A 14008-nucleotide genomic window follows, 5' to 3' on the forward strand; every position below is an offset into this window, starting at 1 on the left:
ATGGACACCACCAACAGGACCCACGTTGAAGTGTTTTTGTTTTCAGGACTAACAGATGATGTCACTCTGGTCCCGATACTTTTTGTGTTCTTCTTGAAAGTCTACTTGGTGACGTTAGTGGGTAATGCTGGCATGGTGGCTCTTGTCCTGAGAACTTCCAGGCTCCACACACCTATGTACTTCTTCTTGACATTCCTGTCCATGGTGGACCTCCTCTACTCATCAACCATAACTCCTAAGATGCTATCGGACCTTATCTCTACGAAGAAGACCATCACGTTTATTGGTTGCACTCTTCAATTATTCTTCTTAGCAGCCTTGGCAGCTACAGAGGCTTTCCTTCTCTCTAGCATGTCCTATGACAGATATGCCGCTATCTGCCACCCCCTCCACTATGTCTCCATAATGACCAAGAAAAAATGTTGGTGTCTTGTCCTCTTCTCTTTTATCGTCGGCTTCTTACAGTCATCGGCCCAGACCAGATGTGTGCTCAGTCTCGAGTTCTGTGGATCCAATCTCATAGCCCACTTCTTCTGTGAAGGCCCTCCACTGCTCAGGCTGTCCTGCTCGGATACCTTCACCTGTAACATGGTGACCATTTTCATCATCTCCACATGTGGCGTCGGGTCCTTGTTGACCATCTTGGTCTCGTATGCATTCATTGTTTCTTCCATCCTCCATATAAAATCATCTGAGGGAAGACAGAAGGCCTTCAGTACGTGTTCTGCTCATCTCACATCAGTCTCCATCTTGTATGGCTCCGTCTTCTTTGTCTATCTGCGATCTCCCACCAGTGACTTTGGTAAGCGGGACAAAGTGGTCGCAGTCTTCTATAGTATGATAATACCCATGCTGAATCCTCTCATCTACAGTGTAAGAAACCAGGAGGTGAAGAGGGTCCTCCTGACAACAGTAGCACGGAGAACATAAAAAGTTGTCAGTTAGAATAAGACTCATAGAAAATGTATCCTCTCCCTTCCCTAGTACATCGTCATCATTGACCTCTTCTCTCCCCTAATTGAACTTGGTGGGTTCAAAGGTCCCTAAACACTTTATACTTTTGACAGCCATACCTGCCACTCATAGCAGGTTCAGCTGTTGCTATAGGGTGTATGGGGCTCTCATGATCGTCCACCGACAGATGATGTCGATGGAGATAGGGGTTGGACGTGATGGGAAAAATCACTATCTGACTCCTTTGTTCTAGGTGAGATAAGCTGAAGCAAGTGCTCTCTGGCTGCAGCTTTCCCGTCCCCACAGAGAAAACAAGAACGCTTAGCCATGCCGAATGTTCTTGTGTATGGGGAGAATGAGAGAGATAACTAAGGGTCATTGAAGGTTTATGGAAACTTTTAGTCTCTATGTCTAATAAAACTGTCAAATAGCTGTAGACAAATATTATTCTGTGTATTCATAATAAGATTCACCGAACATGAATCTTATCAATTCAATTATTCGTTTAAACATCAATCAACATTCAAAGAATGCAAATAGAGGATTCCGGAAAGTTTTGCTTCCATCAAGTGTTCCTACAAGATGTTGCAGCAAAGCCCGAGTTCTCTCCCCCATTCACCCACTCACTGTCCACCCTGTGGCTCTCGGCACATCCGCCTCGTACACATTCTGTCTTGCACATTTCCTCGCACTTAGCTTATTGTGACCCCTGTACTCATTGTCATTCCTGCACTAATAATAATTGACTAAAGTCATCTTTAGAGTAATTGTTATATAGGCATAAAGTAGAGGGAAAAGGGGTTAGAAATACCAACAGGAGGAAGAGGATTACAAGGTAAGTACAGTGGTACCTTGGTTTAAGAGTAACTTGGATTGAGAGCGTTTTGCAAGAAGAGCTAGCAGTTTTTCAAAATTATGACTTGGTGTAAGAGCATTGCTTTGGTGTAAGAGCTCCCTGTACTGGGTGGGAGGGGGAGTGGGGGAGGGGCATGGTCTGCATAGTGGGGTCTACAGCCCTGTACTCTGACTCAGGAAGTCTCCCTCACCTTCCAAATCATAGCAGATCCACTTCAGGCTGGGGCTTGTATCAGGGGACAGGACTATGGAGGTAATCTCTCCATAGCTATAACCCCTCTCTCCCCGGACAGAGAGTGCTGCATTTATGTGCCCACATATGTCCTGCTCATTCCTTCATGTTCCCTGCAGTCTCTGTCACCCCTTGTGTTTGCCATCCTCTCCACTCCTGCTATAATGTGCCTGCACTTACACTCAGCTATACACACTGCTACTATAATGTGCCTGCACTCACACTCAGCTATACACACTGCTGCTGTAATGTGCCTGCACTCACACTCAGCTATACACACTGCTGTACAGAAAAGTTTCCGTTACTGTCCTTCTGCACAGTTCTGTGATTCTCACTTTCTGGTCCATGCTCAGCACACACCCCTTCCCCATTGCTGTCATGTGACCACACAGACCTCTGACAGCAGCCCTGCTTCTCTAATCTAGCCTGTTGTACTACACTACTGCATTATCCAGCTGCTGTGTTATCAGGGTGATACAGTTACTATACATTATATACCACATGCTGCTATACTGTACAGCAACGTATATATCACATATCCAGCTGCTGTGTTATCAGGGTTATACAGTTACTATACATCATACACCACATGTTGCTATACTGTACAGTAACTTATATATCACATATCCTTCTGCTGTGTTATCAGGGTTATACAGTTACTATACATTATATACCACATGCTGCTATACTGTACAGTAACTTATATATCACATATCCAGCTGCTGTGTTATCAGGGTTATACAGTTACTATACATTATACACCACATGCTGATTGCTATACTGTACAGTAACTTATATATCACATATCCAGCTGCTGTGTTATCAGGGTTATACAGTTACTATACATTATATACCACATGCTGCTATACTGTACAGTAACTTATATATCACATATCCAGCTGCTGTGTTATCAGGGTTATACAGTTACTATACATTATACACCACATGCTGATTGCTATACTGTACAGTAACTTATATATCACATATCCAGCTGCTGTGTTATCAGGGTTATACAGTTACTATACATTAAACACCACATGCTGCTATACTGTACAGCAACGTATATATCACATATCCAGCTGCTGTGTTATCAGGGTTATACAGATACTATACATTATGCACCACATGCTGATTGCTATACTGTACAGTAACTTATATATCACATATCCAGCTGCTGTGTTATCAGGGTTATACAGTTACTATACATTATACACCACATGCTGCTATACTGTACAGTAACTTATATATCACATATCCAGCTGCTGTGTTATCAGGGTTATACAGTTACTATACATTATACACCACATGCTGATTGCTATACTGTACAGTAACTTATATATCACATATCCAGCTGCTGTGTTATCAGGGTTATACAGTTACTATACATTATACACCACATGCTGCTATACTGTACAGTAACTTATATATCACATATCCAGCTGCTGTGTTATCAGGGTTATACAGTTACTATACATTATACACCACATGCTGCTATACTGTACAGTAACATATATCACATATCCAGCTGCAGTGTTATCAGGGTTATACAGTTACTATACATTATACACCACATGCTGCTATACTGTACAGTAACATATATCACATATCCAGCTGCTGTGTTATCAGGGTTATACAGTTACTATACATTATATACCACATGCTGATTGCTATACTGTACAGTAACTTATATATCACAGATTCAGCTGCTTCTCATTGTTTGTTTCATCTGTTCTGCATGTTATTCAGAATAAAAAAAAAGTCATTATTTTTGGGGTGTGGAACCAATTGTCTGCAGATCAGTGATTTCTTATGGGAAAGAGTGGACTTGGAGTACAAGAGCCGCCCCGGAACGAACTATACTCATAATCCAAGACAACACTTTATTACGTGTCTTTCCCAAGAAAAAAAAAGTCTTTGCAAAATAGCTCTCACACCTCTTGAGCAAAGAGATGTCCCTTCAGGTCAAGTCTCGCTCAGTCAAGGAGTCTTAGAACATTTTCTGGGGATTTTATGCCAAGCCAAACAATCTCTACAAAAAGGAAAGATTTCCCATCTGCAGAGAGCTATTTCGGGGGGTTTTCCCCTCATCAGTGCAGAGCAGGTATTTGGCTGGCTAGTGAGAGGTCCATCAATGTGGGTCAAAGGGGTAGCGACGCTCCTTAAGGAGAGCCTGTCATAAAGATGTGTGTAGACTTACAGACTATTGCTGCTCCACTGAGAATTCTGGGAAGAAAGAATATGCAAAATAGCTCTCACACCTCTTGAGCAAAGACATGTCCCTTCAAGTCTTGCTCAGTCAAGGAGCCTTAGGCTGCATTCACACGTTCAGTGATTTTCCCGGTCCGTGATTGTGGTCCGGCAGCTACCTCCGTGATCCGTGCAAAGCAGTCCGTTTTGCATCCGTTTTGTATTAGTGTCCGTTTTTTCCACGGATCTGTCTTACAGCATTTTAAATTACATTGATTACATCACATCCATGTTTTTCACGGATGAACACGGATGTCACATCCGTGAAAAACACGGACCTCATTGATTTCTATGGGGAATCTTTTCCGTGCATCCGTTCCGAGTAATGACATGTCCTACTTTTTAACGGAACGGATCACGGATCCGTGAAATCACGGAACATCTGAATAGCCCCATAGAAAGCAATAAGCTGTAAAATTGCTCACGGACAACTTCCCGGAACATGTGAATGCAGCCTAAGGGCCCTATTCCACGGGATGATTATCGTTCGGATGATAGTTTGGATCTAAGCGATAATCGTTCAGTTGAATAGCAGTTAACGATTAAACGACGAACAAGAAATTATTGATCGTTTAAAGAGACCTGGACCTATTTTTATCCTTGCTCGTTCGTACATCGTTCACATATTTTTCCGTGGAATAAAAAATCGTTCGGTTGTTCCTTGGTCGTTAGTGGGTACGCCCAAGTGTAAATTCTATTGGCTAAACACATTGATTGACAGGGACCGTACTTCCATTTTAAACTTTGTTAACATTTTCTATTATTTTAATTATGTATTTTTAAATGATAATATAGTTGTAGATTGTCGTACATTACTAAATAGCTCAAATATATAAAAAATAAATTGTCTTGCAAACACCCTGTGCATCCGACGCGGTCGAAAAGGACTAAAAAAACATTCGCCAAACACTTCGTATATTAAGACTACATTCGGGGGAAGCCCCCCAAACACCTCGTATGAGACTACTGTGCTAAAACCTACACACCGCTCGCTGCCAATGACAGTTCTCAGTCGAACACGAGGTCCGACCTTGGGCGAAAAAACACCAAAACCTCCGGGAAAGCCCCCCCTCACAAACTTCTCGTATATTTGTATAAAAACCCGCACACCGCTCGCTGCCACGTGGCACTCGCTGCGATGGCCTTCACTTCCAGTTGTTGACCACGCAGTCGAAAAGGCCCTGTGCTCCGAACGCAAATTCTTGGGCCTAGGGCGAAAAATATTACATTCGTGGAGCGAGCCCCCCAACACAATTCGTACATTATGACTACCATGCTCTATAAAAACCTGCACACCACTCGCTGCCACGTGGCACTCGCAGTGGCGACCTTCAGTACCAGTCGATGACCACGCGGTCGTAATGGCCCTTTCCCCCACACGAGCGAGCACTGTGCGGGTTAATAGAGCATGGTAGTCGCTTGAAACATTGCGTACGGAGGAAAGGCCGTACGCAATGTCTCGAGTGACGTCCGTGCTCTATTAACCCGCACACTGCTCGCTGGCACGCGGCGCTCGCTGCGGCGGCCTGCACTTCTGGTTAGTGCCCATGCGAACATTGGCTGGGGATTTTATGCCAAGCCAAACAATCTCTCCAAAAAGAAAGATTTCCCATCTCCAGACAGCTGTTTTGGGGGTTTTACCCCTCATCGTCTTTCCCAAAAATTGCTCTTCCTCCGGGAAGACCTGCATCACCCAGCCATAATATGACCACAACGCTGGGACAACCCTTGGGTCAAGTAAACTGAACTTAGATTGATACAGAGTTCTGTGGTTCTTTAAGTCCAGCTCAGTATAGCCATAGGCGGCTCTACGTGTTCTAACCATATGCATCTGTCAGACACAGATCTACAATGGGAGCAAACAAGCGCATCCTTGAGGAAGCATCTTACTTCTGGTCTGGTCTCTATGTGTGGTTTAACCAGTCCCCGGGTCAACAGAGCCCTTTGACCCTTCACATAGAAGGTTTTAGATGCTGATTGGACAACTGGTTTGGACAATAATTGTCAATAATCCATACAGCGTTAGCAAGATCATCTACATGAGTAGAAGACTCCAGACCAGGTCGCCCAAGAAAAATTAGCCCAAAAATAGAAGGTTGTAGAGGATGACGCTAAAAGCCCTACAGGAAGCGCTCACCACAACTGAGATCACAAGGAAGCATTATATCTACATACGATAAGAAGCTTAGAACATTGTCTTGGCACTTACAGAAAGCTCTCACCACTCTAAGTCACAGTGTAGGAGAAGGAGAACAACTGGGAACAGAGTCATCAGCAGCCAAGGCTCATTGATGTATGTGGAGGTGAAGGCTAGCCCATCTAGTCCAATCTCACAGATGAGCTTCTGTAGAGCAAACTGCTGAAAAACTTCCTGCTGTCTGGTAGAAGGGCATCAGATTACCCAGGGCATTGCAGCTTGCTGTGAATAGGGCAGCAAAGCCACAGATCAGCCCATGCCTCTAAGTAAGGATTATGATTAGGCTCCTCTTGGTCTGGTTCCTAAACTTTAATAAGGAGAAAAAAAGGATGGTAAGGATCATTGCCTGGGGGGCGGAGCTTGCCATGAGTAGACACACCTAAAGAGAGATCCAGCTTTACCGCTCCTTTGTTGGGATTAATCCTGCAGAAATCCTGTCACCATTACCCCCAAAGTGTCCTGCCAGCTTCCTAAACACCCCGGGGCTAAGATGAACCGCACCCGACAGACCCTAGCTGCCGACAAGCTGAAGGACTTTGCAAGGCCTCCTCCACAGCAGAGCGTGGACCATCCTTGTGCTCACACAGATGGCAACCACACAGCCCCTAAAAACCCGAGCTCACGCTAGCACAAGTGACGGCCCAACTTCTTGAGGCCATATATACCTCCACTACCTCGCTGACCGGGAAACTGGAGGAAGTGAAGACCGATGTTGGCTTGCTGCGGCAACACATGCAGAAGCTATGGGAGAGGGTCGTGATACAAAGCAGCAGGTATCCCAACTTGAAGATGCTGCTGCGCCACTCCTGGCCCACCTTGCCTCTTTGGGCCCAAAGTGCAAACGATCTAGAGAACCGCCTCTGGCAGAACAACGTCCAAATCCTGGGACTCCCGAAGCGCTCTGAAGGAAACGATCCGTGCTCATCCACCGAGCGCTGGCTCTGGGAGCTCTGCCATCCCAGGACTTCACCGCTTAACAGAAAACCAGGGCCACATTTACTGCAATCAAGGCCAAGCTACGTGATCTCCAGCTTCCATATTTCATGTCCTATCCTGCCAGATTGCGGGGGTTATTTGATGGGTGCACAGTGTTTTTTAAAATTCACCTGTGGAGGCTGAGAAATGAAGCATGAAAGCTGCCTCCGTTCCTCTCCCGGCTGTAGACAGGTGGCAAGAGCATATCCTTGCCATGTCTGATGACACCTATGACACTATATTGGAATCACACCCTTGGTAAACAATAAAATTTGATCCTACAATATGTCTTTTTGGAGCTTTGAGTGAGGAGGTGTGGACCAACCAGAATGTCAAAGCTATTGCATTACTTTGGATTGATAAAAGACCGTCTACTATTACCATGTGGATATCTTTAGTTAATTCAGTAGTATCCTACGAGCGTATAGTTTTTAAACATAGAGGTTGCCCTGCCAAATTTGGAAGAGTCTGGAACTCTTGCTGTGGTTCCCCCCTGACGCTCATTCCTGAAACCGATGTTCCTACAACTACCTAATGTTGTTCTTTACGGTTGATGAAACACTTCCCCCCTTATATGCCTGCTATATGCTACTCCTTTGTTTACTGTAAGTTTTGGTTGATATCACGATTACCCTGGAAGGACATTATCCTGGACAAGGTCTTCGTGCCTATTTTACTTTTCATGTTTTTTTTAATGTGCATTTGTAACAGACAAGACGAGTAGATTCTTGTCCATGTAAATTTTATTATGCCACTCCTAATAAAAACGAGTGGAAAAAAAAAGGATCATTGCCTGAGGCGTATAACTTTGGAAATAAGAGAATATTGCCATTATAGAGGTACTGAACGATCCCAAGTAACAAGTCTCTGTACAATTATCAGTGATGTCCCAGAGGGTCAGAGGTTCCATCTCCTAGGACGCCTTACTGCTGTATATACAGGGGGAGATATAGAGGATAATGACACCTGATTAAGAGAACACTGCATATGGCTTCACATCACTCCGGTAATGATTATCCGGCCATACCTGGACATGACGATTCCATTCTGAGTACAGGTGCCCTACTTATGGTAAATATGTATTGTGCACATTGCATGAACGTTTCACTAAATAATCAGCTGTAGCCTTAGATATCAATATACAAGACCAAGATATAGACGCAGAATACTGATGGTGGATGGAGTCTGCCTGATCCATCTAATCATCCTCTTCATACATTGGTCAAGGACAAACCCCATTTTTGTCGATCTTATAGAGGAGGAGCAGTCAGTGGTGCAACGAGCCCAGTCTGTTCCGATTTAGAAGTCACCAATCTTCTTCTCCTCATCTGTAGATACTTTTAGCTCTTCCTTTCCACAATAGAGATGCATGCAGTAGATTTGCGGTGGAAGAACATAGTACCTCTAAACGGTGGTGGGTAGGTTGTGCACTATGTGATCTAAGACATATGGTTAAAGGAGAATTGCGAGCTCAGACTTTTTTTTTTTTTTTTCAAAAGAGTTGGAGAGGAGGTGGCTAAACATAACAACATGCACTTACCTCCCTGGCTCCAGCGCTGAGGTTCGCTGTCCTCCACTATGGTTCCTGGTCCCCTGGCCGCTTCCTGGTCTGAGAGGGGACCAGGATCCTGACATTTCAGGTCTGCTCAGCTAGTCAGCAGCCAAGGAAGAACCCCACCACCGGGGGATCAGGAACCAGAGCAGAGGACTGCTGACCCCAGTGCTGGAGCCGAGGAGGTAGGTGTATGTTGTTATGTTTAGCCACCTCCTCTCCGACTTATTTGGGAAAAAAAAGTCTGAGCCCGCAATGTTCAGCCACCATCTACCCGAAAAAAGTCAAAGCCCAGACTTCTGCTTTAAATCCCAGACAGCTCAGGGTCAGTGAATGTACCTTGTGCTCTGTAACTTTCATGAATTTTACATACGCCTGGTGTCACGTTGGTCTTGCACTATGTGTTTTACTTTTCACCATTTATATCACACTAGCAGCGGTTTTGGAGATTCATGAGGCGTAAGCAGGAAACCTTAGACCATTCCAGTAGACAAGCAGTGACGAATGGTAAAGTTCTATCCTAAGATTATATCTATCCTAATATAATAATAAAGAAAATAATATAAGGGTAGACATGATGGACAAGGGAGGCTTTTTCTGCCAACAATCTTCTATGTTTCTATTAGTATAGGAGTCCATATTTAATATGATCCGAGCAGCATCTTCTGGGACTTCTGTAGATGGGAGCCCCTGACATGTTTAATGATAGTCCTCAGGAGTGATACAACCTGGTCCCCAGACCAGACAAGGTGGTTGTGCACCCCCACTGAAGAGATTACTTTAGATTTACTGATATTTACAACCTGTATGTATCTACTCTCCACAGGAACTTTAGCATAATGGACACCATCAACAGGACCCACGTAGCAGTGTTTTTGTTTTCAGGACTGACTGATGAGGTCACTCTGGTCCCTATTCTTTTTGTGTTTTTCTTGAACGTCTATTTGGTGACAGTAGTCGGTAATGTTGGCATGGTGACTCTTATCCTGAAAACCCCCAAACTCCACCCACCTATGTACTTCTTTTTGCGTTATCTGTCCATGGTAGACCTCCTCTACTCTTCTATCATAACTCCTAAGATGCTATCGGACCTTATCTTTACAAAGAAGACCATCACCTTTACTGGATGCACTCTCCAATTCTTTTTCTTTGCAGCCACAGCAGCTACAGAGGCTTTCCTTCTCTCTAGCATGTCCTATGACAGATACGCCGCTATCTGCCACCCCCTCCACTATGTCTCCATAATGACCAAGAAAAAATGCTGGTGTCTTGTCGTCTTCTCTTTCACTGTTGGTTTCTTACAGTCATCGGCCCAGACTGGATGCACGTTCAGTATGGAGTTCTGTGGATCCAACCACATAACCCACTTCTACTGTGACGTCCCTCCACTGCTCAGGCTGTCCTGCTCGGATACCTTCACCTGTAACATGGTGACCATTTTCATTATTTCCCTATGTGGCATCGGGTCCTTATTGACCATTTTGGTCTCATATACATTCATTGTTTCTTCCATCCTCCATATAAAATCATCTGAGGGAAGACAGAAGGCCTTCAGTACATGTTCTGCTCATCTCATGTCAGTCTCCATCTTGTATGGCTCCGTCTTCTTTGTCTATCTACGATCTCCCACCAGTGACTTTGGTGAACGAGACAAGGTGGTCTCTGTATTCTATACGGTGATAACGCCTATGCTGAATCCACTCATCTACAGTATGAGAAACCAGGAGGTGAAGAGGGTTCTCATCAAAGCAACAACAAAGAAAACTTTAAAACTTGTCAACCAGAAAACTCCATAAGGGAATAGTCTTCAGATGCCCCATTCCCCACTATCTGCAATCTTCGAACTCTCTTCTCCTTTGGTAAAACTGGTTTTAGGTCATTGAGTAATCTGGTAACCTGCTGTTGACAAACCTGAAGTATGTATAATGCCTAATATTTTGCGTGTACTCTGTAATGTATGATCCTTATGTTTCACTGCCCAATTTAGGGGCACGACATTTACTACTAGATTGATGGGTGAAAAGTGGTGCACTATTGTGGTGGAGTGAATGCTCAACTGAAGCTCCATTTTTCGACAAACTCACAGAGCACGAGGCAACCATTACATAGAGGCTGAAAACATGACATCTACATGACGGGGCCCCTAGAAGACCACCACTGTCAAAGATCAGTCAGGGAGAAAACAAGAGGATGGAAGACATCACAAAAAAGGCAGGGACTTCATCCTGGGACTTTTATAAATAGGAAAAACCGCTTTAGCAAAGGATGTAGGAGAACATCCAAAACAAATGCAGGCGTCTCTCTAGCTTCCCCTCCCTGTCACACCTGGATGCCTCGGGGGTCAGCTGTATCTTCATGGATTTTGGGTGACAGCTATAAAGTTGCACCATCTACATGTTTCTTAGTCTACGATTATCCTGGATTGTTGAATCGAGGACCTGAACTCCGTTTTGTTGGTTTGACTTTCCGTATTGTTATTGTAACACGATTGACACTTTATTTTAAATTAAATATTTTTCCATCGAGATAATCACCCGATAATCTCATCATCCATTTTGTCTTGACTACAATGCTAGCAAATTAATGTATGTATACTTCACATCCACAATAAGGTTATATACGTTCCTGCTGCCAATGCCCCATACAGCAGGAACTTATATATACATAAACGTATGTGGCCATGAAGGGGATTTAACGTGTGCGGGGCCGTTTCTGTGCGATCACAGCTGCCTGTCATTAACCCCCTTAAAACATTGCGATGCAGAGCTATCGCGAAGTTTAAGAAAGTCAGTAACAGGATAAGCATCTGGCACTGACTGACCGGGACCGCGGAGGCCCCGATCACTTACATAGACAAGCCGAGAAGATCTCCTTACCTCCATACTGTCTGATCAGCCATCTTCTGATAGAGTCTACCCTCAGGCAAGCTCAAAGAGAAGATCGCCGATAGTACTGATCAATGCTATACTATAGCATAGCATTAATCAGTATATGCAATCTAATGATTGCATATGTAACCGTAAAAACAAACAAAAAAAAGGATAAAAAAAAAAAAATTTAAAAAATATTTAAAAAAAAAAAAAAAAAAAGTTTAAATTACCTCCTTTCCTATTATAAAAATAATATGTTAAAAAATACATTTTAGCGTGCAGAGTTGTCCGATCTAATAAAATATAACAATATTCTTCCCACATAGGTCTCGGCGTAAATGAAAAGAGGAAAAAAAAAAAACATTAGGATTGCAATTTTTTTTTAAATATCTCAGAAAAGAATTAATAAGTGGTGAAAAATTTTCTTGTATACAAATAAAAACTAGAGATTATGGCCAAAAAAATTTATAATAATCTTGTCGATTCAAACTTTCCCAAACCACCAAATTAAAAACTGTCTATTGGTGCTGCCTCAGGTGTTGTGGACCCCTTTTGCCGTGATTTGGGGTAACCCATTTAGGTTTGGTTTCCGTGTCCCCCCTCTCCAATGATATTTCTATGGGCAGTGCTGGCTCAGGTGGGGGTACCTGCTCAGTGTTGTAGACCCCTTCTGCCTTGATTTTTGGTACCCCCATTTAGGTTTGGTTCCCGTTTCCCCCCTCTCCGATGATATTTGTATGGGCGGTGCTGGCTCAGTGTTATGGACCCCTTCTGCCTTGATTTGCAGTACCCCATTTAGGTTTGGTTCCCATGTCCCCGTCTCTGATGATATTCACATTATTTTATACCTCATCCATTACCAGAGTCTTTCCGTCTTATGCCATTTTCTCATCAAGTCCGACCGCTCGCATACATTTCTGGCGATCTATGATTTCTTTTCCATATCTGTCCATAGTGTTTCCTCAGTTGGCTCCGAACTGGAAAACTCCACTCCTGACCATTGTCTGTAATAAAAAGGTCCTGATAATTTTGGAGTACTGAGAGAGTCCTGAGAGAGTCCTCTCTGCTGTAGGTTGTAGAAATCCATGAGCCATGGTCCTGTATACTGCAATGTTATTGACAGATCCAGAATCTGAGGGCTGTGGGAATTCGATGGCTGCTTCATCCACATATTCCGAGCACAAGCCAAGTGTATGACCTGCTTCCCCTTATACAACTTGTCTCATTGCTTTGGCTGCACCACTCCCACTATATATATTTATTAATAATAGAGTAAAATGTAAAATAATTGGCGTAAAAAAAATAGAAATGTAAAAAAAAAAAAAAAAAAGTAAAAAAAAAATCTCCAACAGCACTCTCATCACGGGCAGATTTTGAGGACTTCTGTTTTTCCCCGTAGCTGACACGTTCCCTGCATCTTCCCGGTCAGTACGATTACAGCCATGCACAACTACGTCTACGGGGCTGTAGGAATAATCTTTTTTGTCATGTCGTGACATGTGGGTTTTATCAGGGCCAATTTAGTTTAGATGCGACATTGCTTTTTCTTTTTTTTTTCTGACTTGTGATCATATGATGAATTTTTATACTTTTTGTTTTGTTTAGGTTTTATGTTTAAAAAGTGGAAATTAGGAGGTTGTTAGGGGATATGTTTTTAAAATATTTTTTTTTTTACTTTTTTTTTTTTTAAACTTCCAATAAACGCTGTTGTATTGATCAGTTAGTAAATAATCTGAACCCCCCCAATGACCGATATCAGTGTGAATGTATGATGCAGAGCGTATGATAGCGGCTCCCTGTGGGATGACCTCATCACAGGTCACAGAGCGCGCTCAGTAATGTTTCACATTCATCTTAAGGAGACAGGTCTTGTCAATTGTCGTCTATGTCCATGAGGCTTGCCATAAAATATATTGCCAAATGCTGTCAAAAACCGCCCATGCAAGATGACCATCCCCATAACAATGTACAATTTATTATTTTTTTTTTAATCTGATCAATAAAAGAAAATCTAAGCTTTTTAAGCCGAGAGACGCTACATTCTGGGGTGGCCCGACAGACGCTACATTCTGGGGTGGCCCGACAGACGCTACATTCTGGGGTAGACCGACAGACGCTACATTCTG

At 43.3% G+C, this 14008-nt stretch overlaps 2 protein-coding genes across 2 annotated transcripts; both read left to right on the plus strand.

Annotated features, from left to right (window-relative positions):
* LOC138786421 (olfactory receptor 5B12-like) lies at nt 1-930 on the plus strand. The gene has a single exon (XM_069963413.1). It carries the CDS (start codon nt 1-3, stop codon nt 928-930), a length of 930 nt encoding a protein of 309 aa, XP_069819514.1.
* Nucleotides 931-9851: 8921 nt separating this feature from the next.
* Nucleotides 9852-10808, plus strand: LOC138786429 (olfactory receptor 5B12-like). The gene has a single exon (XM_069963420.1). The coding sequence runs from the start codon at nt 9852-9854 to the stop codon at nt 10806-10808; it is 957 nt and encodes a 318-aa protein (XP_069819521.1).
* The last annotated feature ends 3200 nt before the right edge of the window (nt 10809-14008 follow it).

The sequence above is a fragment of the Dendropsophus ebraccatus genome, chromosome 1, assembly GCF_027789765.1.
Source record: "Dendropsophus ebraccatus isolate aDenEbr1 chromosome 1, aDenEbr1.pat, whole genome shotgun sequence".
Lineage (NCBI taxonomy): Eukaryota > Metazoa > Chordata > Amphibia > Anura > Hylidae > Dendropsophus > Dendropsophus ebraccatus.

Coding starts and splice junctions, on each gene's coding strand:
- LOC138786429 (XM_069963420.1), top strand. CDS start 9,852: ATGGACACCATCAACAGGACCCACGTAGCAGTGTTTTTGTTTTCAGGA.
- LOC138786421 (XM_069963413.1), top strand. CDS start 1: ATGGACACCACCAACAGGACCCACGTTGAAGTGTTTTTGTTTTCAGGA.